Source organism: Hippocampus guttulatus, chromosome 13, assembly GCF_054856545.1.
Source record: "Hippocampus guttulatus isolate MCC_2025c chromosome 13, RoL_Hgut_1.0, whole genome shotgun sequence".
Taxonomy (NCBI): domain Eukaryota; kingdom Metazoa; phylum Chordata; class Actinopteri; order Syngnathiformes; family Syngnathidae; genus Hippocampus; species Hippocampus guttulatus.
In genome coordinates this window covers 13,332,678-13,359,635 of record NC_141273.1, presented here as the reverse complement: position 1 = coordinate 13,359,635, position 26,958 = coordinate 13,332,678, and the positions used below count along the sequence as shown (strand labels likewise).

Sequence of the window (26,958 nt, the reverse complement as noted above, 5' to 3'; positions counted from 1 at the left end):
TCCCCTTCAGGCGAGCCCGAGGGACCAATACACCTGGCTTAGCAGCTTAACAGCATTTTCCCCCAAACACCCGGGCCAAAGGGTGACCCGGCAACAAAACTTGAGACGGCTGATGCCGCGCAGGGGCGAGCTACTCTTCTGACTGACCACTCTGGGCGGTCACTATTTATTTTGATTGGAGTTTAGTGGGCTTTACGCAAAGTCCAAAGACAAGGCCAAAGCGCTATCTGTCCATCGGACTGCTTCCTGTTTTCATCGTGAGGCCAAGCCTCATCTTGACAGGGGTGAAGGAGGGCCGGTTAGCAAAGCCAGGGGGCTCATTGGGCATTTTAGAGCAACAGTACTTGCTTTTATTCAGCCCTCTCAATGTCTTCTGCCACAGTGATTGCACCCAACAGGGGGTGCGCCAAGCTCAAATTGTTCTCCAAAGAGACTTAATCAGAGCTGCAAATAATTCATCGATTCACGGACAACTGGTCAATTATCAAAATAAACGTAAGTGAAACTCAATCACTTCGCGTTTTTGCATTTTCTGGACCGTCCTGTTTGGGACAAAGGGATGGAATTTTTTGTTGTTGTTGTTTTTTTCAGATCTGTCGATTAATCGGCATAATAATCGACAAATGAACCAAATATGCATGACTTGCAGCCCTATACTTAACACATACTTCGATCCTAGTGTCAAACTGTGCTGTGTGACCGCCCCCGGGGTGACGCCAGTTTCTTCTTAAAAGTGTGGTTGGGAGAATCTTTCGCCGAATGTTCTGAACGCCTGTTTCCACTTTTAGTTCAAATTGGGTTTTGTGCGGGTTAAAAGTCTGAACGGGGGAGTTGTTGCACATTCGGAACTTTTTTTTTTTTTTTTTTTTTTTTGAATGAGCAACACTAAGAAGCCTAATTAGTAAACATTTACATTTCCTAGAAATACGCTTTAAAACTGAAAATGACAGTAGACACATTCATCAGATGTCCAAAGGGGCTGCGCATGGCTGAAAACGTTTTGAAAATGGTTGAAAAAAAACAAAAAAAACCCCCCAGAAGCATCCGTCCTGCTATATAACTGCTTTGTCGTCATCCATGCATTCGAGGAGCAGTAGTACCCCTCCCCCCTCCCAAATGCCCAAGTTTACCTTCCTGATAACATAATCTCCCTGTAGTATTGAAAAGCTTATACCAACAGTCTGGGATTTCCCTTCCTCTAATGTGGCTGGAAGACATCCAGAACCTCATGGGGACGGACGGGAGGGAGGCCAGTGGGGTATTAAAGAGCGAGAGGGAGCGGAGTGATGCTAGGACCCCGCTAACACCAGCTGAGCTGCCGGTGCGGCCCCGTGCCAATTCCATATACGAGGAGGGGTGGGGGGGGGGGCATTTAAGGTTGCCAGCTTGCGTGCTCGGCCCCGGACGAACATATGGACTTCAGGTTATGACGCAACAGGTTGCGTTCGGGGAGGGAGGACTGACAGTAGCGAAGGTAATTGAATCCGCGACCACCAAGCGGCGGGGTTTAGTTCAGCTTGGAACAGTAAATCCCAACCTGGCTTGAGTTTCCATCATGTGGTGTGCAGGCAAAATGGCAACTAGCAAGCCCGAGTAACAAAGTCGCAGCGCTGGGGAATATGGCATACAGAAAACAGCAACAACTCCATCTAAATTGCTCTCGTCCGTTGTATCATTCGTGCACTTGTTGGCAACCAAGCAACGCGCCGGAATGTGTCCCGCGAATGTCTCGGTTAGCATCGCGAAATGTACTCAATGACCTTCATCTGTGCGCGGATGCTCGTTCGTCTCTGTGTGCCCTGCGATTGACTGGCAACCGGTTCAGGGTGTCCCCCCGCCTACTGCCCCAAGACGGCTGGGATAGGCTCCAGCACGCCCCCGCGACCCCATGTGAGGATAAAGCGGAACAGAAAATGGATGGATGGATGAACATACCGCTGAATTTGTTTTTACACCACACGAAAACAAAGTGCAATTTGAGAAGGTCGCTGGATGTTCTGAAAACTTCTGCTTCCGTTCCAGAGTGGCACTAGATCGTGATGTTGGAGCTTCTTTTCAACAGCAAGTTAACTCAATCAACAACACCCCATGACCTAATTTAGGGGAAGCACCCAGAAAAAAAAACAAAGCAGTAAAGGGACTAGAGACAAATATGATTGAAAGGTGGGAGCACTGAGGGCATTTTTGTCATACTGAATCCACAAGCCAACAGTTGAGAGTGGACTGTGTGTTGGTGCGGGGTGGGGTTGGGGTTGGGGGGGGGGGGTGCTAGGTGATATCGTCGGGTAGAGTAGCAGAAGGGGCGGGGAGAGGGTTAGCCGCTCTGTCCTTTTGGAGCTTTTGAGACAAACGCGACAATGGCTGGATGTTGAGAACATATGTAGAGAGACCCCCGTGGCTCATGGAAGACCGGGCGGCTCCTTTTCACTCCTCACCCCTCACTTAATGAATGAGCCCATGACAGAAGAATGCCACTATGGGCCATTCAGGGGCCAAAGTCCCCCAGAATTCAACCCCAAATGCATCCAGCAACGGCAAAATACATTTGCTTAACAAATTAAAAGAAAGGCGGACGGGCGGGCGGGATGCGAATGTGTGCGAACGTGTGTGTGGGAGAGTTTATGGGTGAGAGAATTGGATGGTGAGAGGAGAGAAGGGGGATAATTCAATTAGTCCTCTTCCTCACTGAAGAAATAAAGGCAGGTTAAAAGGGAGGGATTATTATTTGTACAAGACGAGCCTGCGCTTTACACAAAGGAAACAAATGAAGATTGGAGAGAACATCTACAAGCTGGCAAAAAAAAAAAAAAAAAGAGAGAGAGTGGGGAGGGGACGGGATGCTTGAAAACACCCTGAATGAAGCGACGCCCTAAAAACTGTCCATTGAGCGGTTCCCTTCTTTCCTTGAAAGCGTTCGAAAGACTTCCAAAAGGACCGGTGTGTGCCGTGCTGATTTGGACCAGCGCTTATTTGCATGAGGTCTCATTCCAATTACAACACAAATCAATCTGATATTTAAAGCGTCTTTTTTTTTTTTTTTACCTCAATACTCCATAAAGTGAATTGAGAGATGTGTTTGTACTGTAAATACATTATATCGGTTTGAATATAGTTGCTGAGAGCTAGGTGGGACTGAATTGTGGAGCGATAGCGTGAAAATATTTTCCAAGGCAAAAACTAAACGACCTAGTGGCGCTTAAAAACGCAACTTTAAAAATGAACATAAATATTTCAACCTGAGTAGGGTGAGTGTTTAAAAAGTGGAATCCCCAAACGGAGTTGAAATGACTTCGGGTTGGCACATTCTTCCGCGCGCATGACAGTTTTCTCACTTTTGATCTCTCAAATCAACATCCTCAACTTGATGGTCACATTTCCGTGCAGTCCGGGCAGCGAGCGAGCGAGCGAGCTGTGAACAGCTGCTGAAGTCATTTTGATAATGATGAGAATAATAAGCAATAAGCAGGCCTGCCTGCGCGGCTTCGGGGTGGGGGGCTTTGCAGTTGCAGCTTCACTGCTCCTGAAAAGATAAAAGTGATTAAAGCACTCCTGATTATCCCCCTGACCAAAATGTAATGGATTTACAGCCCTTTCAATTAGGCTGTATTTGCTGGTCACTTATTCTGTTTCGGTGGAGGGGACTGAGGGGTGGGCGGGGCATGTCGCCGGGGTGAGGTGGTGGTGGTGGTGGAGGGGAGGTGGTCACCTTTTGGTTGACGATCAGGATAAAGTTGGCTGGCTTTTAGCGCTGCGTCCAGCTTGTGTGTCACATGCTGTTGCTGAAATCGGAGCCGTGTGGCAAAATCAATACGATCTGATGTTCGGATAATGTACGGACATCAGCGAGGGTACAAGGGGCGGGGGGGGGGGGGGTTCTCCTGTGTGCTTACAAATGCACTGACACATGGCAGTGCCTCATTTCAACAATACATATCGCATCAGAGAGTACAGCAATGAAGGGTAAAGTGGATGTTTTAAAAAAATAAATAAAATCGGGCACATCGCTTCCCGGTTCAAATCAAACCAAATCAAACGCTGGAATGTTTTTTGACTTATTTCTCAAACAAAGCACTTTTACTTTAAATGCAAAAGTACCACAAGTAGTACGCTGAAGAATGACTGAATTAAATGGTTCAACATTTTTTGCTCAAGTACATTTTTTTTGTTTTGTTGTATTTAATTTTTCAGGACACAACATTTGCATTTAATCTTTTCGAATGTTATTTTTTAAAGCATGAATGAAGGTCCAATTTCTTTGATTTAATCATATATGTGCAGCATGTTTTAATTCCTGTATTTAAGCGGAATATTAATATTGAAACTGTGCATGTTTATTTACAGTGGCTTAAAATAATATTACACACACCTTTCGCTTCTTTTTTGATGAACACCTGGGCCTACTACCTAGCTGTAATTTAATGGTACATTGAAGTATTATTTAAGGTGGTACTGTGAACCAGTGGTTTTGACTACAGTATTGCTCCAGCTATACAGGCTAACTTATTTTTACACCTTAAAATATTTGGGTTGATTTAATTATTTATTTGTTTGGGTTTAGTCATGGGTTGTTGTTTTTTGTTTGTTTTTTTACACTTGTATAACAGTATACATGACTGAAAAGTGACATTCCAAAACATTGCCCCAAAACAGATTTCATGATGGTGACAGTTTGATGCTGGAGCAGATTATTTGAAGGAAAACTGCTGTGAAAACATTTTTTTTGGGGGGGGAATAAATCATGTTCAGAGCGCCATCTCCACCTCCCGCGCAAGCAGACCAGCATTCACGAACAGTGACAGGGATTGTCCTTCCTTGTTCCCCAGGAAGTAACGATTCTCCACTCCCGGCCGACCCAACGTTGCCCAACAAATATTGCGCATCCCAACATTGGATTAACCGTCCTGCGCTCGTTCGTCCCATTGTTTGCCCCGAGTGTGCCGAGCACGGTAAACAGTCCAAAGTGATTAGTTTGACCCGGTCACCGTGCTCCTCTGTGACAGGTGGCTGACAGGTGAGCCCTCGCTATCTCTCTCCCTCTCTCGCTCTCTCACAGTGACAACTGTGTGACAGCTGCGTTTGCACTCCAAATTATAAAAACAACAGCTATGAAAAAAAAAACAACAACTCACTGTGAGATGCTGAAATAGCCACGCCCTCATGATGTTGGTGGCCACCTTGGGGAAAATGCCGCGTTTCTTCTGCCTCTTCTTATCCTTGTCCGGGTCGTCGTCGTCGCCTGTGCCGGGCGATGCCACGCTGTTGTCTAAACCATCTCCTGGGCGGAAAATAAAGCCTGCGTGAGACATAAAATGCCGCACGGGCATACCAGAGCGCGTCTCGTGAAGGATGGATAAACTGACAAATACCACAGCTGATAGCTAAGAGTGAGGTTAAAGGCAACACGGTGAATTTTCCGCTGTTATGAGTTGAAGATATGAAGGCGGGAGGTGGGTGGAGGGGGCGGGTGTGGGGGGGGGGTGTAGGATTTAGACGGAATTAGACAAAGGCCTGTGCTGAGTGAGGGGTTTACATTGAGACCTAGCGCTGTTGTTTTATACTCCAGAGCATGTACAAGAGGCTGGTGGGGGAGGCGGGGGGGGGGGGGGGTTTGAACCAAGGAACTTTGACATAAAGTACGAGTCATTAATTCAATTACTTTTGCAAGCTTGACGTAAGGAAGGGCACGGCGGATGTGTACGAAACTCAAGTTCATGAGGGTTCGGGCAGCGGCTTGGCGGACGACTGGTTAGCGCGTCGGCGCAGGGTTCGATTCCAACGCCAGTTTGCATGTTCTCCCCGTGACTGCGTGGCTTTTCTCCGGGTACGCCGGTTTCCTCCCACATTCCAAAAACATGCGTGGCAGGTTAATGGAAGACTCTAACCCCCCCCCCTGCCTCCCCCCACAAAAACCACCTCCTCCGCCTCACAATTAGCATCGATGTCTAGCATACGCCTTTATTCATGTTCACTAGCGCGTCTGACTCCAAGACGAAAACATGACTTCTTTGCAAAAAAAAAAAAAAGAAATAAAAAGTTTCCATTTCTGCACCCCTTTTTCCTCTTCTTGTTCCTCCTTTCTCACATTAATTGTGCATTAGCAAAAAATGATTTACTTTTAACACTGGTGGTTCTTTTTCTTGCCCCCGGGCTCAGATGCCTTGAAAGCCTTCCTTGAGGGCATCTAAATTATGAATCTGAAAAAGTCCTCCACCAAGGCAGCGAAGGACCCCGGACATTCCCCAAATTCGAAACCGGCACGTCGGCACGTTTTTGGAGCGGCATCGATCACGAGCACCTATATGAGTGCTAATCTTGCATAAATATTTGAACTAATAATCTTTAAAAAAAAAAAAAAGGAAGGGGGCAGACTCCCGGTGTAATTAAAATGCAAAATAAATGAAGAATACAAGGACGGCAGCGTGGGGATCCGAATTCTAACGACTCCCCCTTTCCTCTTTCAGTCCTTTCTGTCCTTGTTTTCCTTCCACATCATTAGTGCCGAGCCACACCAAAAAGGGGGGAAACAGAGAAGTGCCGATTTAGCACTCGGCGTGTGAAGTCAAAGAAGCAACAGCCCCTCTGAGGGACATATGGGGTGTTGTCGTTGTACAACGGACATTCATTAGCCGGCCCAGCGCCGTAAATCCCGCGCTAAGTACGAATCCTTGTTCAGGAAAGCCTAAAACAATAAACTCCGCTCCACGCCGACTGCGAAGGGTAGGGGTTGGGGGGTTGGGGGGGGGCTTCCTGAGAAACGTGACTCCACGCGGAAGTCAACAACACGACGCTGTGAATTTTAAACACCCTGCCTCTCGAATAATGTCACAACACATTTTGGTTTATTTGCTTGCTGTATTGTATGTGTGTGTTGGTGTCCACAACAGTTTTTTTTTTTGTCTTTAGTATTTCAGAGTATATCCCTCTCCCGCTGTGAGAGGTCAAGGCCTCATGTGGCGGGACCTACACGTTGGCCAAAAGGCCTGGCAGATTAATTTTATTGACGTTTCCATTTTCACTGTAATGCGATAGCCTCTGCCAGCAAAAGCGCCGCCGCCATCGCGCAAGGTGACCCGGGCGTATTTACTGAGTGACCTGTCACTTCATTACCCAGCATGCTTGTTGCCTCCCACCTTCTCCGCCTGCGAAGAAGAAACCCGAAGCCGAAGCTTTCAGCTCCTCCTCAAACAGATCGTGTGCACCGGGGGGGTCGCGGTGCACGCTGGAGCCTATCCCAGCTGTCTTTAGGCAGTAGGCGGGGGACACCCCGAACTGGTAGCCAGCCAATCGCAGGGCACACAGAGACGAATAACAATCCGCGCTCACGCTCACACCTAGGGACAATTTCGAGTGTTCAATCAGCCTGCCGTGCATGTTTTTTGGAATGTGGGAGGAAACCGGAGTACCCGGAGAAAACCCACGCAGGCCCGGGGAGACCATGCAAATTCCACACAGGGGAGGCCGCAGCTGGAATTGAACTCTGCACTGTGAGGTCAACGCGCTAACCACTGGACCACCGGGCCGCCCAATAAAAGTTACATAAAAAAATACGGATGATGTAAATGTTAGCTGGGATTAAAGGATCGAGTTTGCCACATGAGGCCCATGGACCCAACTTCGCCCACCCCTACTAAATTTGGTCACTGATCGGAAGCCTCGCCAGACTTTTCCTAAACTCATGCAACTTGATGGTTCAAGTTTGTTTTTGTTTTTTTACTCTGACAATTTTGAGCGTTGCATGTTTTTTGGAATGTGGGAGGAAACTGGAGTACCCGGAGAAAACCCACGTCTATTTATTTATTTCATTTTTCTGTTGTCATCATACCCGTGCTTGCAAAAAAACAGTCAAGTTTTCCGGCATAATGCCCCGTGGGATACGACGAGGTCTTCAATGTCCATGTGTTTACTCGACCAAAAAAACCCGAGGCGATGGCCAGAAGGTGCGACGGAAGAAAAAGGTGTGAAAAGACAAAGACCGAGAGGGTGCGAGGGGAGCAGAAGAATAAAGAAGAGGCAACTTGCGCAGCCTCATTACATCTAAAGGAAAGCCGGCGCTTTGCATCCACCCCCACCTCCTTTCTTAGGAGCCAGAGAAGGAACGCTGCAGGGCAAATTGTCCCAAACGCTAATGGCTTCTGACTGTTCCCTGGCAACTCTGCCATTCGAACCTGTGTGGATAAAAAAAAAAAAAAAAAGTGTAGGCAGAGGAGAGGAGGGAGAGTGAAAAAAAATGTGCAAGGCAAGAGTAAGGGAAAGCGTCCCATCATCTGGCCATGTGACACAGATGGGGGGGGGGGGGGGGGGTTGGCTATTAGGAGGCAGCCAAAAGGCCTCGGGGAGCTGAGATGCTGGAGTGTAGCCTCGGGCACTTTTGGAAAAGCAGCACCCTTGGAGATGGGGCGGCAGGGGGAGGAGCTCCACTCTCTCCCTTCGCGCTCTCCTTCTTTCTTAAACACACGCCAGCCGCGCCGAGACTGGGGCTCTGTTTAAAAGTTCCTGCATCATTTCAGACGGATCGGTCTTATAACGCAACGGCAAAGAAACAACGGGCAAACAAACAAGTCCAAGAGCGCACTCGGCTCGTATACATCGCCTCTCAACTCGTCACCAGTGGCTGCTTATTAAAAATGCATTCCCATATATCTTCGCCGCGAGTAAATTGGTCTCGGGGCTGAGCTCATTAACGGGTCGGTGGAGGAGGACTGTAAACACGGCGCAACTATTGCTTGTCTAACATATTAGCGCGGGGGGGCGGGGGTGGGGGGGGGTGTTCCTTTTTCCAAGTTTGTCGCACAGAAAAAACATTGGTTTGGCGTCAAGTGTGAGACAATCGTAGAGCGGGGGATGCTCGGCGTTTGTTGAGAATCGAAACGATAATGCGGTTTTCACAAATGTCCGTGTTGATGCAGGGCTGCAACGAATAATTGGTTAAATTTTTTTTTTAAATTCGGTTTTTCGGATCAGCGTTATGTCAGCTTTGACGTCATTTGTCACGTAAGCGCAGCGTGACGAAGGCGTAAGAATAAACGATCAAGGTTGGCCATCCACCTCCACAAGGAAGCCAGCGTTGCATTTGACTCTTCGTACAGCGAATGGAGAGTCTTGACACAGACTTGAGATGTTGCGCCGTGCACGGGGGAGGCCCCCGGTGTTTGTTTCAGGCTAATGAAGCGAGAGTGTTGAGGCAGTGGCTTATGGAAGCCGTGCTTAAAGTGACTTATTACCGGCGGGGGCCCTGCCTCCTTCTGTGCCTTTGCAAAGCAGTCAGGCATAGTTTTTTTTTCGCCCAGACCTCGTGAGGAGCGGACGGCGACGTAGCTGGACGAGCTACATCCAGTATGAAATATAGGGGCGCTTTTTTTTTGTGTTTTTTTTTTTGGGGCCGTGATTATGAGCGACGGCCATAGTGACCGGGACACCCGCCCCCCCGCCCCCACCTGCCCTCCCCCTTTCAATGGACATCCTATTTCACCACCTCTAGCCCCGCAGGCTCGGCCACGGAGAATGAGGAGAAAAGAAGAGAGGGATTTAGGAGCCTCTTTTTTTATTTTTTTTTCAACCAACCTAAGCAGCATTTAGCACATTCACCCCCCCCCCCCCCCCCCCCGCACCCCCCACACGCACACACATTCACAAATGGCTGCGCAATAGGAGAAGCGGTAGGGGCTCCCGCTTTTGTCCGTCTGGTTACCCCCTTTTATTTACTCTGGATTTACGGAGGGCTCTTTGACGCTTTTGGGACCACATGCCCGAGATGCACATCTAATCTCGCATGCACAAACATGCGGAGAAGTGTTCACACTAATGGAATGGTCCAACCTTGGTGGTAGATGACATCGCCGATGACTATAAATTCACGTTAGTCATGTGACGGCACGCGTAGTAGGTATTTGTAAGATCAAAATAGCATTCGTTATTGGAACATCAGAATCACATGAAAGTTGAGCTCGTATTATTTATGTGACAATTTCCACGTTGAGGATTGAGGGTTTCTTTTCTTTACCTTCAAATTCTAAACTGTGGCTCCCGTCGTTTTTTAAAATTATTTTAAACTTTATTTTTATTTTTTTTAATATTCTTATACTCAGAATGTCATCACCAATGTGCTTCAACTCGCATCGTTACCTCAAATGCCCACGAACAATCTCTGAAAATATCAAAATGATCGCCGCAATATTTTGGATTTTTATGGACATTAACGTCTTCCTCGCCATCGGTGCTCACGACACGCTTCAACATCCAAAATAACGAGGCAATCCTTTTGATATTTTCAGAAATTGATGTGGGCAGAGGTAGAGATGTAACATGCGAATTCTGGTGACCGTTGGTTACAGTTTTCCAACATCAAGCAACCTGAAGTTTTTTGGTGTTTATTTTTTTTCTTTAGCGAACGCAGATGGGAAGAAAACGGTTTCATACCCAGAAAATCCCAAATCTGGTGGCGATTGTTTTGATATTTTCAGGTTGAAGTGGGCATACATTAACACTATCTCGAATGCTCAGACTCCAAAATGGAAAGCCACACATGAATGAGGGCTCCCAAAACAGATGTATTCGTTTATTTTAAACGTAACAGCAACCGGTGGAGTTTTTTTTTTTTTTTTTTCACTGATTATTTCCTGATCTGTGCTTAAACAAGCGGCAAGTCCCTCGCACCGGACCATAAAACAACAGCTTAGTAAACAGCGAGCATGCTGACAAATTGGTAGCGCTCGGGCCCGCAGTCATTAACAACCCTAAAACCTGTCAGAGCAATTACAACAAACTCTCTCCTTCAGCGAGGCTCCGTGCCAAACTCAGATGTCACTACCCGCCCCCCCCCCCACACCCTTTTTTCCTCCCGTTCCACCACCAGGACAGCGGCTAAAGGTGAAAGAGGCAAAACCGCCCCCCCCCCCCGCCCCTCCGACTCTCCACTTTTTCTCTGCCGCCCAACAATCATGAGACAAACACTTCCAACACGCAGCTGTCCGCGCATCCTGGCGGCTACGACTCAATGGCTGCGCTTGCATGAGAGGTAATGTGCAGTTGTCTTCCCCAAAAACACATCATTAAGTGCTCCCCTAATGAAGTGGAATAAGAGCGTCTAATTAGATGGGTTTTACGTGTGAGGAGCCGAGGCAGTCAGGCAGTAAGGAGGAAGGCGGGGGAGGGAGGAAGGGTTAGCCGGGTGGGGTGCTAGTTGCTCAACAACTCCTGAGCCACCCCCTCCTGCCCTAACCCCCCCCCCTTTTTTTTTTCTCTAAGCCCCCTAACCCTGCCATCAGGCACATATCTCTCTGTCATCCCTGGAATGCCGGAGATAAGTATCGCCTCTCCGCCGATACGAGGCCTCGCGCCGTGACCCCTCGGCGCACAACAAAATCAGAAGCCAGTTGTTTTGAAAGAGCGAGTTCGGTGGGGCGCAATTGTTTGGGGTTTTACATTTCGAGTCCATCAAAGTACCTGCTGATGCAAAGCTTATCCAATTGATATTTGGGCGGATGAAGTTGTTTGGAAGTTACATGAAAGATCAGGGCAAGGTGTGCCCTGTGTGCCACTTAAGACCACTTGCACTCTTTAATCTGTTCGCTAGTGAAACAGTGCATGAGAACGAAGTCGACTTGGAGACCGCACATAAAAGCAACAAAGTGTCCAGAAAAGGGCATTTTCTTTTCAATTTGTGATTCATTTCGATTTGTGTGGCGGGTAAGGTTGGTATGTGTGGATTTTATTTTATGAAATGTTGCCTGTTGCTGGTATGGGAAACAAAGGACTTCTCGGCCAGGGCAGACCTCACAATGTCTGAATTGGGAGGTTACAGGTGCGCAAAATCGCATCCGCGCGGGAGTGTGCATGCGCACATCTGATTTAGTTTTTCGGTCATGACGGTGATGAGGATTAGTATTCTTCTAAAATTCAATTCAATACATTAATTAGACATACTGTTAAGGGTTAAAATACTTTTATTATTTAACTGAAATGTTGATCACACACTTTTTTTCAATCTTTTCACTGAATGACCTGGTCCTATGTTTTAAAAAATCAAAAGCTGTACGTTTCCCAGTGAATCTTGGATTTGTAGGTTGTGATTTCCTTAAAGAAGGAAATAGGCTCACTAACTTTGGCAGGGATTCCGATAAAAGATGCCGATCCAGGATGACAAAGAAGGAGCACAATACATTTTTATTTTCATTAACGCCATTCTAAACAAATGCAAGAAAATGTTCCTGAATGTCGCAAACTCCCGTTTCCACTGAGCGGAATAACGTACAGATGTGTTCTACTTTTTAGGGGGGTGGGGGTCTACAAGGGCCACAGGAAATGACGATGCGTGAAACCGAAAAAGAAGGGGCAGACATTTGCAGATGTCAGGAGCCAATCTGGATGGATGGCAAAAGGGCTAAATTGCAGGGGTGGGTGGTAAACTCAAAGGGAGTTCGGATGGCCCTTCACGCAGATGGCAAGGGTGAGTGGCTAATGAAGGGGCTTTGTGTACCCCGCAGACGTTTCACACTCTCTGGGGCTCCTGAGCAACTCTTGTTTTTGAGGCTTCTCGACCAAACGCGGCACAAAGACTAATTTTGCTCACTGAAACTCTGCGTAGAATCGAACCGACACACGCCAGCGTTTGTTTGAATTGTACAACAGACGAGAAAAAGGCCATCCAGATGGGCATACTTGGGCATTAAATATTTAAGTAGAGGGATTCCCCAAAGCGAGTGAGGCAATGCTGAAATAAAACAATGATCATTCGTTTGAACACGCGTCTTCTTATACCTTTTAACCTTCCAAAGAATTCAGTATGTTGTTGGATTTTGCAACACGATGCAGCATCCAAACCGAGTGAAATAGAAACTGATATTGAGATCTTGCTGTATAACGCCGCATCTTTGGTGGAAATGTACACATGATGGTTTTGTGTTGCAGAACAGTCAACATTGAGCTCAAACATCAGTGGCAAATTTTTCTATCCTCAACTGCTGTGTAAAACATAAACAAACGAATTTTGTTGTTTCCTTCTTTTTGTTTTGCTTTTTTTTTTTTTTTTTTTGCTACTAAGGGCATCCTTTAGCACACTTGCCGGACAGGATTTTCACATACATTGTGGCCCTAGGGGGGCCAAAACAGGTTTATAAATCAACAAGTCAACCATCAGATTCGAGCTTCTCTGCAGTCTTCTCATCAACCAAAGAGCATCAACTTTTTTCTCTTTGTTTCTCCTCTTATTTTTTTTTTCTTCCCACCAAATGTCCTGGAGGCAAAGGAACAAAGCGAGCAGAACTGATTACTGCGCTGCTGCCCCGCTTCGCCAGTCTAAACTCTGTTTGGCTTCCTAATGAGCTCACTAAAAAGCCAATTCATCACCCATAACCCCCTCGCAACCTGTCTTGAATTCCGCCCCCCCCAACATTATGGTAAGTCGAGGAAAGTCCGTTTACAGACTCGAGGGTGTAGGTCAAGCGCTAGGAGGGCTGGAAAGCGCCAGTTGTCGGGGAGAGCACAACCGGCATCAAAATGTGCTCTCCATACACTAAAAACATCTTTTTATGGCTACTTGTGCATGCTGGCTTGATCTTGACACCCCCATGCCGCCCCCTCTTTTGCAACATCAAAGGTGTCCTGACCAGGCAAGGAGGAATGTCCAGTTTGATGGTTACAGGAGCGGGAATGCTGTTTTCTCATCAGCGCTCGCGCCAGGGAATTCAACGTTCAGAAGCTGCTGTCTCAATGCACGCAATGAGACAGCAGAAATTCCCAAATAATGGTAATGGGAAGCGAGCAGAAGGAAGAACGAATAGAGATGTTAAAACACATTCTTAGCCATGTTGCACATTGCTGCCTTGGATAAGCTCCTGCTGGTATAGAAAATGGATCTATGAAATACAAAATAGACAATTTCAAGTGTTTTAAGGAGTGCATTTAACTGGGAAATAAAACTGGACCGAGAACAGAACCCTGCGGCACACCCTTGTGAACATATATACTGTCAGAGCATACACCATGATATTTAATGTACTGCGACTGAGATACATACCGCTATATTTCAAAAACCAAGCAACACCTTCTTCGGCGAGCCCAGAGTTTAGAAGTCTCAGTTTTAAAACGACATGGTCGACTCTATCAAAGGCTTTGGATAAATCAAGAAAAAGTGCGGCACAATGTTACTTTTTGCTGTTTCCTCTTTGGGAGGAAATCATTCCTAGCAGCTCACATGACAACAGACAGTAAGGTTGAAGAAGAAAATCAGAAGATTTAATACAAATCAGAAAAAAAGGCATGCAATTACGATTATGTTCAGAACCGAACGTAAGCAGCTTATACAAGCAAATAACTCAGCCACTGCGCTGTAAATGCTAGGCATCATAAAAAAAAAATCTATATACAGTACACCAAAATTCCCAAGTATGCTTCTTCCATAACCTTAATTAAGACTTTTTTTAAATGCATCTTTTCTCCTTGCATCCATTTTATACATAAATTCTCACGAGAAGAGGACCGAAAGGGTAAACCACTAAAAAAAAAGCTCAGAAGCAAAGCCAAAAAGGGAGGAAAATATCTTGATTAGGTGCTTGCAAGGTTTGTGTGTACGTGTGCGTGCACCTGTGTTTGTGTGCGTGCGTGTGCGTGTACACAAAGGAGTCGGACAGCGGAGGCTGGCTGTAAACTCCCACAGTTCCTCATTACACCACGTTGAAATGATCCTCCTGACACCTGAGCTGTAACCAAGAGATTACGGAATTGATGAATCCTTGCTTTAAAATGCGGCTGTTTTATTCTGCTTTAGTAATTAATTCTTTTTCCGATATGGTATTGATTAAGTGTAGCCCCTGATAAAGTTCAAACCCAGCCGGATCCCTGCGGGGGCTTTGGCTCGGCCCCGCGCCAGCGAGTCAATGAAAACTTCCTTCCCCTCGCCCTTCTCAGTCAGCATTGCTCTATGTCAGTGCAGTTTAGCCTCATAAATTAGTCTGATCCATCAGCATCGAGAGGAGTTCATACATGCTTTGCATGCTCTCCTGCTGTTTCGATTTCATCACAATGAACAAACACTTACGGGCCATATAAATCCAAACCCTCGGTGTAGTTTAGCCTCATCATTTAGTCTGATCCAACCGCATCAAGAGGAGTTCATACAGACTTTGTATGTCCTCCTGCTGCTGATTCTACTTTGTGACAAGCACAACAAACTTGCATGTCGGTCTTGCGAAACATTACGTCAAACATAATTGACGATTTGTTGTTTAGCCTGGTGAATTAGTCTGATCAGTGAGCATGCGGAGGAGTTCATACATCCTTCATATGCTCCTCTGCTGTTGCATATACTCGGCACGGTCAATAAACAAATAATTTCCTGTTGAGGCGTTTCGTAACTTGAAAATTTCGTATGAAGAGACGTTCGTCAGTAGAGGTACCACTGTATGCTCTTCTAATGTAAAATATACTCTGTCAAATCTAACAAACATGCAGTGCTCTACTGCAAAACTTATACATCAAACAAAAATTCGTCAGTTCAGTGTAACATCAAGAATTAGTCCCATCCATCAGGACCAAAAGGAGTTCATATATACTCTGTAGGCTCTCGGGTTGCTTTTCACAATGCATCGCTACCAACAAACAAGCAGTTTTGTACAAAAAAAAAGTTACATAAAGCATAACACAATGACAACTGTGGCACACACAGTCGAAAGCTCCTTCACCAGCCCCTCTTGCTCTCATTCTCGCCAGAAACAGCGGTGGGAGGCGTGGGGGTGGGGTTGGGGTGGGGAAGTGGCATACGGAGCGGGAACGAGCATCTCCTGTCACAAAACTACTCTTTCATTCTCTTCATCGTCGCGTTTTGCCATACAGCCGAGCGAGGCTCTCTGTCTCTCTCTCCGGGGAGGCAACTAGTGTAGAAATCAGTCGGCTTTACAAGAGCGTCGAGCCGCTCGCGTCTTGTCAAGAACCCTCACCTACCAGCGCCTTTACAAGTCAATAACCCGGCCCGGGTGTCCTCCGTTGGGCCTTGGCACACATTTACCCCTCGCTATAGAAAATGCAACCGTTTGTGTTCGCTCTGTTTCGCTTCAAAATACTCTGAGGAGAAATTCAGAGAAAATGATAGGAAATCCTAAAATGTTTAAACCATGGAAGTTTCAGGAACCACCCGCTGGTGACAAATTAGCAATCGTTAATGGAAAAAAAAACCCCATCAATACTCATTAAATTGAGTATGAGCCTTGACCAAGTCTTTGCAAAGTTAAGATGAAGTTCAGAGCAAGACTTGAGGTTTAAACCAAGTAATGATCAAGACTGAGTTGCTGAGCCCAAGTCAAGACCATAACTGAGGCAATGCGCAGTCGAGCTAAGGCCGAGCCAATGCAGGACCCTGTCAAGACTGATATACAAGACCCAGTTAAGCGCAAGACCGAAGTATGCCAACAAATTCAATTTGAAAATTAAGAATTGCAGAAATTAAGATTTTGAATAGTCAAGGAACAATCAAGACAACCAAGTCAAAGCCAAGACTCAAAAACTGAGATGAAGTCAATACCAGAGGAATGGGTGACCAAGTCTTTGAGAACCAAGCCAAGACAAAGACTTTGAATGGTTGAGATCAAGTCGAGGCCAAGAGTGAGGCAGCTTCAGACCAAGTGGAGCAGCAACTCAAAGTCTTAGTCATTACTTTGGCTTAACCTCACGTCTTGTTCTGAACTCCTCAAAGTCTCGGTCTTGACTCGTTCTCAATTCATTACAGACTGCAATCGGTTTGGGAAAAGTGCCACCAAAACTCTCAGTAATTGAGATTTGATCAAGATCTAAAGAGAGGCAACATGAGACCAAGGTAAAACTTATATAAAGTGGAGACTACGAAAGACTTTTAGAAGTTATGACCAATGTCAAGTATGACAACAAAACTGTTAGCATAAAGTGTTAAATAAAGCATCTTCACTTAGGTTAACAAATCAGTGTTCTTTCTCATCTAAATGAGACTTCAAGCACTTGTTACTGTACTGCCTTGCCGGTAAGAATGGACCTGACTTCCAAATGAGCTCCTCATCACACAGCGTCAAAAGTTCCACAAGCAAAAAAAGCCTCTCTCATGCCATTAATTAGCATCCTCAGCTTTTTGAAGCTCTCCTTCTCCCTTCTTTTCTTGTCTCTCTTTTTTCGAAGGGGTTATTGACGTTTCAATTCTCCCCTCACATGCACCCTCAGCCCTCCGATACCCTCAAGTCGGCTCCCTGAAACGGCAGGCTGGCTGGCTGGCTGAACGGGGGAGAAGCAGCTAGCGCGGGAACAATAGCCCCGATAGCTGTTAGCCGGCAGCTAACAGCGACTCTTCCCAAGAGAGACAAATCAAAGAACGAGGCCCTTAAACTCCAACAGGGCTGTAATGAGGGTGCTTCGAAAAGAACAATAAGCATGTACTGTACACCAGAGGAAGCGTGCGAGAGTAAGAGTGGGAGTACAAAAAGGAGGCGAGGGCGCATGTCTGGTGATATAAACAACTAAATAATAAAATAAGGATGGCGCAATAAGGGGGAGAGAGGGCAAAGGGCCACAGCCAGTGGTGAAGAGGGAAACAACCGTCACGGCATCAACAACAACAACAACAAGAGGGTCTTTGTGGCGCACCTTTGGAGCCAGCACAACAATGGATACACAATGGCAGGTACTTTGAATAGCAGAAGGGATCCCACCCCCTCAGCCCCCTCGTGCACTCTGAGGTCTTCATTTTGATCCAGGCTTCCCTTGGACTCAAAGGATGAAAATGATCTCATCGTTGGCGCAAAGGAGGAAGAACGTCAAAGCCTGTCAGGCACAACAAGGATCTGCACAACGTGGGCATAACAACACGTTCGTTTGCTGGAACTATTTGTGTCCGTTCATTTGCTTTCTCAAGAACATCAGGATGTAACAGCTATGCTAAGTCAGCTACGGAGACGTTGTCAACTATGGGCAGATATGTTCTGCACAATATGGGATGGGCGTAGGAGTTCAGAACATTCCCAGAGAGTCTTCCACCCCCCTTGACTGCGACACAATGATGGAAAGCAAGTTAGCACGTCAGTATTGCTTGTCATATGGTCACCGCTGAACAGGGTTAGAATCGTTCTGGATTATTCAGTATTGTCAGTTTTTATTTAATTTTGACTTTAAAAAAAAAATCTGTCAATTAATATTTGTTTTTAAAAGTTTTAAAAATGTTTTTGAGCTTTAATTTTTTAGAAAAGGCTTCGTTTTAGTATAAGGATTCTATTAGTTTTAGTTTCAGTTTTAGTTTTTGTTAATGCATATGAGTTTGTTGTAATTTTTTTAAGACGTATGGAGTATTTGTTCAGTGCAAAAAAGAATAGGAGTGAAAGATTTTTAAAAAAAGGAGCATAATCAGTATCAGCATCAATTCCCAAAATTAACACCAAATCAACTACAGTAAAAATAAACCCTGAGCTCATGTATGAAACTAATTGATGAAAATTCAAGATAAGGATTTTTATCGCGATAATCCCAATTCGTTTTATAAACATGAAAGGTACTTTCACTTCATTTTATTTTTTTTAAAGCACTCTCGTTTTTATTTCTTCTTGCTAACGAAAATGTTTTTTTTTTTCCCAATTTTAGTTTCACTTATTTTGTTATTTTCCGTGACGGGTTGCCAGCCATTCGCAGGGCACACATATGACGTAGACAAGCAAGTAGTCACGCTCACGTTTCACACTCCATCACACTGAGAGGTGTTCCAAATATTTTGGTGACCTCATTTAGTCACGTGAGCGTGTCAAAATATTATTTGGCTCCTGCTAAAATCTGACAGCGCACAATAATAAATACAGCGCTCAACTGCTACCGGTTGGTACGTTTTGACGAGACTGTGCAGGTGTACCTAATGTTATGGCCGGTACGTTGTTTTGTGTCCCGTAGGCACTTTTCACCCCCTTCACCACCCCCACCATCTTAAGAGCATTTTTTTTTATGAGGTCACAAGGCCAGGCTTTGCAGATGTCTCCTGCAGACACTCACTTGTCTAAACATTGAATCCCCGGGAGTAAGCTTTCATACCAAACAATGCGGCATTGCCCACGTCACCCCCCCCCCCCCCACCCCCGTCCCCCTTCTCTGGAAAAAGTTAAATGTTTTCCTTTTTTTTTTCATTGTTGTAAAGCTGAATGCAACTCTAGAGTGAATTCCCCCGACTCTTTGATATTGAAAAGACCGCACACGCTTATCAGCAGATAAGTGGTGTTTTCTGGTTGAAAAAAAAAATACTCTCCGTCTCCTTACGTTTCCTGCGATTGTTTAAGCGAGGGGGGCCTGAGTCATCCTCAGCTTGTTTGCAAAAGATGGCAATGATGCATTTTCTCGCGTTGCCGAGAGCGAATGGAAGGGAAGAATGAATACATGTAGTTGTAAGCCGAGGTGGGAGTAAGTCACGAGTCAGAAGTCAGGCTCAAGTCTTGACCTTCAGGTTTGCAACAAAGTTACAGAGACAAAAAAAGTGGAGTCAATTCCCGGATCATTTCAAACAAGTCATTACTTGGGTGAAGCAAGTGTCTAGTAACACAATCTTGCTCAGTCACAACATATCTTCACATCATAGCTACTTTGCACTCAGGAAATGTCCTGCTGTTTTTTTTAAATGTAATGCTTCCTTCATATTGTCTATGACGTAGGTGTCAAACTCAAGGCCCGGGAGCCAGAACCGGCCCCAGGAGAGCAAATCGTGTCAGTTTCCATGATTCTTCCTACCAAAATTTCAAATTGTCATGTGTAATAAATAATAACATTGCGATTTTGCAAGAATTGTTTTGCTCCCCTTTTTATAAAGTAACTCAAACAATAAATGAACAGATTTCCAAACTACTAACCCATCAATTTGTTGTTATCTAGAAATACGATGACAAATTTGAACATTGATTTGGTGTCGCCGTTGTCACGGCCCGTGACAAAAAAGTGAGTCTGAAACCCCTGGTTTATGATTTGACATGCATAAATGACATGAAGCTTAGTCAATGTTAGACCAGGTATTGGTTATCTAAACTGTGAAGTTGATGTGCTTCGTTGTCTCTGTGGTTCTACAGTAACAGATGACGTTAGATGTCGTTGTAATTGCAAAAGCGGGCATTGTGCTCATCTCTTTCTGCTGACTTTATCCATCCATTTATATCATCTTTGGATCCAAATGGCATCATTTCGTCATATAATCATCCTGCTCCACATCACAGCATACCGGTAGTTTTCCTCATCCGAGGGCACCACACAAACATTATGTTTTCTTCCAAAACCAAAAACAAAACGCCAGACCATCGCCAAGCCTCCGATTTTTTTAACTACAAACAGGCTTGACGAATGAAATGGATCGAGTCGAATCTTTCATACGTTTCACCCAAGCAAGTCCTAAATCCTAGTATTGGGAACGCAGGGGTGACTCGCAAGCCCTGGTTATAAATAACTGCCCTGGAAGCCACACAGAATGCAAACAAAGAATTTACATGGGCAAAACAGAACAGAAATAGTGATGAACAGGATTTGTGGGCCTTCATTAAAGGGAAATCAGTTTTGGGTTTGTTTGGGGTTTTTTTCTTAGGGTGGGTGGAGTGTGACACACAAGAGAAGCCATTGCGGTGTTTAGCACTCGCCTCAGAACATGGAAGTGTGTAATTGGCACTGAGCGAGCGATCTTCTGCATATCTTATGCCTTTTCATCTTGCCTTGTTCCGAGCCCTCTCACTCAAACATCCCCTCTCTCATTTTTTTTTGCAAATTGATAACCCTTTAAATGAATTACTGTAAATGCATAATGAAGGTTTTTCTCAGCTTCAGCCCCTGCAGCCAAGCCGGGATGGAGGAGCATTTATTTCATTTAGGAATCACTCCCCCCCCCCCCCTCCCCTCTCCCCCCATTTTTTGGTAACGCATTTAGCTCTGGCTTCCCTTTGCAAGCATGCACAGCTTGGGGCGTGTACATGAGAAATTATCCTTGCTGACTAACAAGGCTCACGCTGCCCCCGGGGTGATCAAAAATCATAAAATGCCTGCTTCCAACAAACATCGGGGCTCACGGCGCTACCTGCTGATAGAGCGCTAACCCCCCCCCCCCCCGCCCCCCCCAATAGCCATGGAACGATCGAACAAAAGCGATCAGGTGTGGGGACGGCGGGAATCCTATCGTTCTTTAAAAAGATAACTCACTTATAAGAGTCATCAAATCGTCTGCTTGAAAACACCTCGAAAACGAGCTTATCTTGGCTTCTCATAAGCTTTGCATAAACGGTGAAAGGGAAGCACAACTCGGATTGGAACGCACTCGCTTTCTCATCCTCCCACTCTCTTGGACGGCGTTAGCTTAGGGTAGCGCAAGGTTCCAAACAGGTCTCGCAGTGAGCAAACCCGAGCATAGCTTTCAACAGAGCAAGCCTCGACTGGTTACGCTTAAGCCACCCGAACTCAATCCCAGGCCTGGAGTGGGGTAATCTGAACAACCGGACGATTTCCCGGTGGGCCGGGCTGCCGTTTACAAATGTAGTCCTAACACATTAACTGGGTCTGGTGTCTAATCGCACGTTGCAATCATTTAAAACACGACAATACCATTGTATTTTACTTGACCCAAAAAAAACACATGAAAGAAATTAAATAAGCATAAAAGAGTCACAAGTGTTGTGGCAACAAAGCATGCTTTGGAAAGGCTTCTCTAGGACAGTAGCTGTTGCTGTGTGGCCATCGGAATGTTAGCATCAGTCCGCTAAGTAGTGCACTGGAAGTGGTGTGAACACGTTTCAGACAACAGGAAGTGCCGCGTTAGCTGCCTAAATGTTGCTGATTGATCCTTTTTTTTTGGTAGTTTTGTCCATTTGAACTATTTCACCAATTGTAATTTTGATTTGGAATATCGTTGGAGGGAAAGGTAAGTTATTTTGGATGGATATACGAATCAGAGTTAAATTGTATCTCTTCATTTAAACGGTCGTGAACTAAAGTGGGCCAGTCTGAACCATGAAACTCCAGGTCTGAAAATCAGTCCCACTTCACCCCTGCCTGCTCAACTCCATGCTGTCTTTTTTGTTGTTGTTGGGAAGGTTGCAATGTGGGTTTGGACATCGAGGAGGAGGAGGAGAATAGTGAGGTTACGGGGTTAGTGGGCGAGATTAAAGAGTCAAAGGGAGGGTGGAAGAAAGGAAAGAAAGTAGAAGAGCGCAAGGCCCATTGGTCAAGCACAAAAGGGCAGCACGAGAGAAAACATTTGAAGTCAGGGTGAAACTAAGCGCACCTTAAACTGAGGCCGGTGTAAGCCGTCCCCCTGCAGGTGTGCCTTTGACACACTTGGCCCCGGTAACCTCGCTCTGATCCAGAATGGGGCCAGTCGAAAAAAAAAAAAAAAATGGGGGCGGGGGGGGGGGGGCTGTTTGACATCCTGCCGCCGCGTCCTCCCATTTTCCGTCTATTACATCCCCGCACGCGTGCTTACACTCCATGTAAACACACAAACACGCCGCCAGACGCGAGGGGGGCAAAACAAATCTGGCGAGGACTGGAGCAATTGGATTATCACCTCTTAAAGGCCGACTTCTTGGCTGACCCCCTTGGGGCGAGAGCGTGCTGAAACAAAACAAGAAAATTTCCAGGGAAAACACCCTCCCTTAACCCCCCCCCCCCCCGCCCCCGCCCCACCACCCTCTCAAGGACGGGAGTGCCATCATCATCATCATCATCATCGTCGTCGTCCTCATCGTCCCGTTGAAAAATACACAGGAGGCTGCGTTAATGGACGCCCAGATGCCCTTCGGGGCTCCAATCCCTTTTAGGCGTATTACATCAGAGCCCGGTGCGTGCCCCCCCCCCCCACCCGCCTTGCATTCTCTTTGGCGCTCGGGTAATCAGCGATGCAACGCGGGTGTGTAAAGGCACCATCTAATGTAGTTCAATCGTGATTACTTCCCTGCAACACCGTTTCCTCCTCGCTTCTTAATTACGGTCAACTCACTGAAAAAAAATGAGGCATTGACTTCTCGGCGGAGAAAAGCGGAAACGCGGGGAGACGAGGAACGGCAGCGCAGAAGTCCGAGTGGCACAAAACAGACTGACATTCTCCTCAAATGGTGTCAGAATAATCTGGCTAATTTCTTCCCCATGTTGGAACATGAGTTTGCAGATTAGGCTCGGCCTGTTCGTTTGTTCGGGTGGGCCTGGAGGGGTTGGGCGAAGGTATTCCTCGCGTTAAAAGAGAAAGGGAGTGTTTCTTTTATTTTTTCTCCCCCCCTCTCCTGATAGTCTTTTGTTTGTCCTAACGTGATCTATCAGAACAGAACAGCGGGTCGGAAGAACGATAGAGCCGGAGAGAAAGAGAGAGCGGAAGGGAGGAAGGAAGAATGGAGCAGAGGGAGCTGATCATTCTCTTTAATCACATTTTGGAAGAGGGCCAGGTAGTCTGCGGTCCTGCGAGGGGCAAAAGAAAGCCAGAAGAGAGGGGGGGGGGGGGGGGGGGGGGGAGTGGGAAGGGGAGGACGAGGAAGGGGATTTCGGAGCAGCTTGCCGTGCCCGCACACACTATGTCGGACGAGCACAGCGTGTGTGTTCGCTTGTGTGTGTGTGCATGTAGCTGTTCCCGTAAATGCCCCTGAATGCTGAATCCAGCAGGAATCTGGTGTTAGAGCAGAGGCAGGGCAGGATCCATTTTAAAACTATGTGCATTAACTATACTTTTCCCCATAGATTAAGCACTCCACATGAATAATTTAGCCTCTCTTATGCTAATGGGATCATGGAAGTATAACACACACGCACACACAAACACACACTCACCACTCCCACCACCACCACCACCACCCCGCTAAACGCGTTTTCACCCCTTCAACTCTTCTCAGCTTTCAACAATAACTCCGGCCTTTCCCAACAAAGCCATCATACACACGAGAAAGCTGTACTCTGTTCATTAGCACAATGCTAACGTGTGACAACAACAGGGTGCATGGTCATCTGCATTTCGTCTAATGCATTCCAAAAAGAATTGGGGTAGAGAATTCAAGTAAGCTTACTTGAAAAACTGGAGGTTTGGATTAGGGGTGTAACAACAGATGGTTGGATGGAATCAGAAAATCATTTTTAATAGTTAACCTCTTATGGTTTGAAAATCAGTGCATAATGTCACGTTTTAAGGGCAAACGAAAGCGATTCCTCGCAATAAGTTGTGTAATTAGACTTAGTTTGATGTCCATTCTTCTCCAAGTGAATTTAGCAACGTTTTTTTTTTTAAATCTAACGTTGACGCAAATCATTTTTTGCTTCGTGTTTTTTTTGGTTTGTTTGTAAGTTATCTTTAAAGTTTCACTATTAATCAGAGTAACTTGCCCTACTGACTTCTTGGCATGTACAGTGTATAACAAATAACGACGGTGAAATGTTTCTCGAAACCTTAAAATTCATACAAAATCCAAACGACTGAAGAAAATGTAGCACAACGTTGAATATGCTCACAAAGGTCCTGTTCAGAATACGTCAGTTCACACCCTGACTGGTGGGAGTTGTCAATACTTAATACACCGGCGTATTCTTTTACAACCCTCACACACGTACAGTAGCGGTACATAAAGATGCATGCCCTTGTTTCTTCAGTGTGTGTGTGGCGTCGACTGAGGTAGCGCGCGGCGTAAAGATTATCAGTGCACAAGCAGCTGGGAGTGAGGGCCATGAAACAGCGGGGCTTGGCTCTGCTTTATTGTTTATCTGTTGTTTATGGGCCAGTGTTTAGCTTTAATTACGACACTAAATTAAAGCCTAACAGGCACTTAGAGGGAACACGCATGCCCACACACACATTCACACGAATGATGACCCTCTCTTCTTTCACTGCGGTGTTGGGAAACTTGCTTCCAAAATGTTTGATTACATTTCATTAGTTCCTGTGATAATAACACAATGATACGCTTTAAAAAGTGTCATATGTTACACTACCTCTGTGTTACTTTTTGACTGAATTCCACCAAAACATTTATGTCATCCTAATGTATGACGTCTAAGTGTTGTACGCTGAGGAAAAGTAGTTCTCTGTTGTGGAAGCATCACATTCAACTATTTCACCATTTTAGTTTCCCAGTTTTGTTCTTATCAGTGGTTTTCCGGGGCAATTGTGAGTTACTTAGAGACTATAACTAGCCCCGGGCATGTTCACTCGCGAGTTAGCGGGCGGTTAGCGCCTCTCATGGTGGAGTGAAATGCACCGGGACAATAATGTATCTCGGTTGGATATGTTTCCATCACCGGATGCTTTAAGCGGCTAAATTTTCACAGATCAAATATGAAAGGATGTATCTGCATCAGAAAGATTCTGGACAAATGATTCAGTGGGCCGTGGTATCACTCATTTAGCGAGAAAATTGTTTGATTTTTCATGAATTAATTTTATGCAGCTAGCTAGCTAGCTAGCAAGCTAACTATGTCCAAATCTGTCTTTGATCGAATCCTAGTGTTTTGGTGAGTATCTATCTATCTATCTATTCATCCGGTGTAGGAATGCAGAAGAAACCCAAGCTACACGTAGATGAGTAATACGCGCTGACTGAATGACAAGTGCATTGTGCAGTAAATGGTAAAATATTTATAGAACTGTATTAGTAGTCCATTTAGAGCAAAAAGCACTGGTTCCTGTGTTACTTTGTCAGGCGTAAATCAACAGAGCAGGTGACTGCACCGCAAATAGTCTGGAAGAGTAGGGGAGGGCCACCCCGAAAATGTACCACAACAGCATCAGACCGCGCGTCCCCCCTACACTTCTGCTCCGTCCATCCCGGCCCCCTCTTGGGAGTCGGTCTGTCCACAAAAGCGTGGAGATTGTTCAATTGCGGAGAAAATGCTACAAAATGCTTTCTGCCACTTTTTTCCCCAACCGCAGGAAAAAGCTTTTGCTCACCACTCAAGTCCTCGTGCATAGCTAGCTAATAATTACAAGTGTGGACTTGATGCTTTCCTACCGTTTCTGAATCAGCTTTTGGGATTAAGCGTTCGTGTCTGAGTATGTCGGAAGGTGTTTGTCAAATGTGCGTCAGCGTTGTAGCGGTAACACACAATTGCGGGCGCCTCGCATAGGAGAAGAGCACACATTCATCAAGTTTAACTCCCTGCCACTGATGTTGGGAGATAAGCTTGGGAGCCTTCCAGAAAGACTGTTAATCAAAATGATGCGCAGGGCAAGGCATGAACTGCTGACTTTATTGTGCACGCCGTCTGATCCACTTGGTGTTTTTTTAACTATGCACAACATAGCTGTGAATGCACACACATGCGGGCATTTTTATGAATATTATATTTCCATGTGGCTTTCGGGTTAAATCGTGATTAAAAACATGACTATAGAGCGTGCTATAACCGATAACTTTAAATTGGAAGGTGTATGGATTCATTCCGAGTTTGTATTTTCCCAATTTTCTTGAAGTCAGTGTTAAAAATGTGCGCATTGCCAGAAGTTTAACTGACTTCTGCGAGCGAGGCGAGCGCAGCTCCCCTTCCTTTACTGCTCGGCAATAAACGGCTCCTGGAGGAAGGTGGCGAAACACACTCGCACCCTTGTTTAATTGTTTTTTGGCACCACTTCAGAGCCACGCTCGACGCTGAGACCTGGGCGGAGGTGAACCGCTCAGGCAGCAAGCATCTCGAGGTCCCCTGTACGCGAGAGGTCGAGTGGAGGATGAGTGCACTGATTCGTGCTACGCCAAGGGTGTCCAAACTTTTTCCTCCGAGGGCCGCAGACAGAAAAATTGAAGGATACAAGACATTGACGTTGTTCAAAGCAGCGTTTGCTTGGAGATTATTAATGTGATATGTTTGCAAATGGAAAGTGGGGGCAAAATATTTTGGCATCTTTCATTGAATGTCGTCGTGAGACAAACACAAAAAGACACATTGCATATTTAACCGAACCACCAAGTCTGCTAGCTTAAAGCTAACTCACAACCCAATATGTCATCAAAGGGCTAATTGAGCTAGCATCTCTGCTGCAATAAT

At 45.8% G+C, this 26,958-nt stretch overlaps 1 protein-coding gene across 9 annotated transcripts in view; it reads right to left on the bottom strand.

Moving 5' to 3' along the window:
- meis2a (Meis homeobox 2a) overlaps window positions 1-26,958 on the bottom strand; it is a 102,741-nt gene that overhangs the window by 56,751 nt on the left and 19,032 nt on the right. For 4 of the 9 annotated variants that reach the window (XM_086126862.1, XM_086126864.1, XM_086126867.1 and 1 more), the window contains exon 8: window positions 5,130-5,293. In XM_086126862.1, coding sequence (XP_085982988.1) covers window positions 5,130-5,293 — 164 coding nt within the window. The remainder of the gene's footprint in view (window positions 1-5,129; window positions 5,294-26,958) is intronic. The other 5 variants (XM_086126863.1, XM_086126868.1, XM_086126866.1 and 2 more) reach the window with 2 other exon arrangements.